Source organism: Mizuhopecten yessoensis, unplaced genomic scaffold, assembly GCF_002113885.1.
Source record: "Mizuhopecten yessoensis strain PY_sf001 unplaced genomic scaffold, ASM211388v2 scaffold10939, whole genome shotgun sequence".
Classification (NCBI taxonomy): domain Eukaryota; kingdom Metazoa; phylum Mollusca; class Bivalvia; order Pectinida; family Pectinidae; genus Mizuhopecten; species Mizuhopecten yessoensis.
In genome coordinates this window covers 612,887-614,476 of record NW_018408797.1, presented here as the reverse complement: position 1 = coordinate 614,476, position 1,590 = coordinate 612,887, and the positions used below count along the sequence as shown (strand labels likewise).

Here is a 1,590-nt window from a genome sequence, read left to right as displayed (position 1 = left end):
TCTGCTGCCACTAGCCCTCCACCACTGGGTCGCGGGTTTGTTATGGTGTCTGACATTCTGCTGCCACTAGCCCTCCACCACTGGGTCGCGGGTTTGTTATGGTGTATGACATTCTGCTGCCACTAGCCCTCCACCACTGGGTCGCGGGTTTGTTATGGTGTCTGACACTCTGCTACCACTAGCCCTCCACCACTGGGTAGTGGGTTTGAGACCTACGTGGGGCAGTTGCCAGGTACTGGCCGTACATTTGTAGGTCAGTGTTTTTTCTCAGGGAACCCTGGCTTTCCTCCACCACCAAAACCTGGCACATCCTTAAATGACCATAGCTGTTAATAGGATGTAAAACACAAACAAATCAGACCAAGTATCACTATTTCAAGTTTCAGATTGAAGCAAGGTGCTTAGGTCTATGGATATTTAGGGCTGGCAAAGATTTTTTCTATTCAGGTCTGACTAATATCAAAATGTCTAACATCTCATTAAGAATTATGTGTTGTTGTTTTTTTAAATAGATTGAGGACATTGTACTACCAACCAGGACAGTACTTCAAGCCTCACTTTGATGGAGAATACAGGCGCACCAATGGAGAGAGAAGTTATGTCACTGTCCAAGTCTATCTTAACGAGGTAAATAGTAGTTATATCACTATCCAGGTCTATTCACTATCCGGTTACCTTAACGAGGTTGTTATTAGTTATATCACTATCCAGGTGTACCTTAACGAGGCAATTAGTAGTTATATCACTATCCAGGTCTACCTTAACGAGGTTATTAGTAGTTATATCACTATCCAGGTCTACCTTAACGAGGTAATTAGTAGTTATATCACTATCCAGGTCTACCTTAACGAGGTAATTAGTAGTTATATCCACAGGGGCATGGATCGCTTTACTTGTAATATAAAAAAATAGGGGTCTCCTATACTAATAGCGATCCATGCACCTGTGTATATATTAGTATAGGAGACCCCTATTTTTTTTATATTACAAGTAAAGCGATCCATGCCCCTGTGGTTATATCACTATCCAGGTCTATGTGTAAGGTGATGGTAGTTGCCGTACTAGCTACTGACCACTCGCTACATTGCTGAACTAGTGAGCAGGTCTAGTTGTTGCAATTTCCCTGAATGCTTAACGTTCAGCGGGGAGAAACAACTCCCATTGTTAAGGACTTTAGTATACCCTGGCCTGGGTTCAGAACCCATTGCCTTCCTCATCTTTGTAAACGTACAACATTAAAGCAAAATATGAGGTATTGCCTAGCAAGGCACTAGGAGATAAAAGGTAATTTGAAGCAGAGAGAAATATAAAAATCCCAAATATTGAAATGAGTGCAGCAGATTTTTAGCTCACCTGGCCCGAAGGGCCAAGTGAGCTTATCCCATGGTGCAGCGTCCGGCGTCCGTCAACTTTTTCCTTTAAAATGCTACTTGTCCTGAATGGCTCAGAGGATTTTGACCAAATTTGGTCAGGAGCATCATTGGCCAAAGGGTTCTCAGTTTTGTATAAACGAAGGGTATAACTCCCCTGGGGGCAGAGGGGCGGGGCCAAATAGGGGGAAAATAGGTAAATCTTTAAAAATCTTCTTCT

At 43.0% G+C, this 1,590-nt stretch overlaps 1 protein-coding gene across 8 annotated transcripts in view; it reads left to right on the top strand.

Moving 5' to 3' along the window:
- LOC110463888 (probable prolyl 4-hydroxylase 3) overlaps positions 1-1,590 on the top strand; it is a 15,927-nt gene that overhangs the window by 6,282 nt on the left and 8,055 nt on the right. For all 8 annotated transcript variants that reach the window (XM_021518803.1, XM_021518800.1, XM_021518802.1 and 5 more), the window contains one exon: positions 513-627. In XM_021518803.1, coding sequence (XP_021374478.1) covers positions 513-627 — 115 coding nt within the window. The remainder of the gene's footprint in view (positions 1-512; positions 628-1,590) is intronic.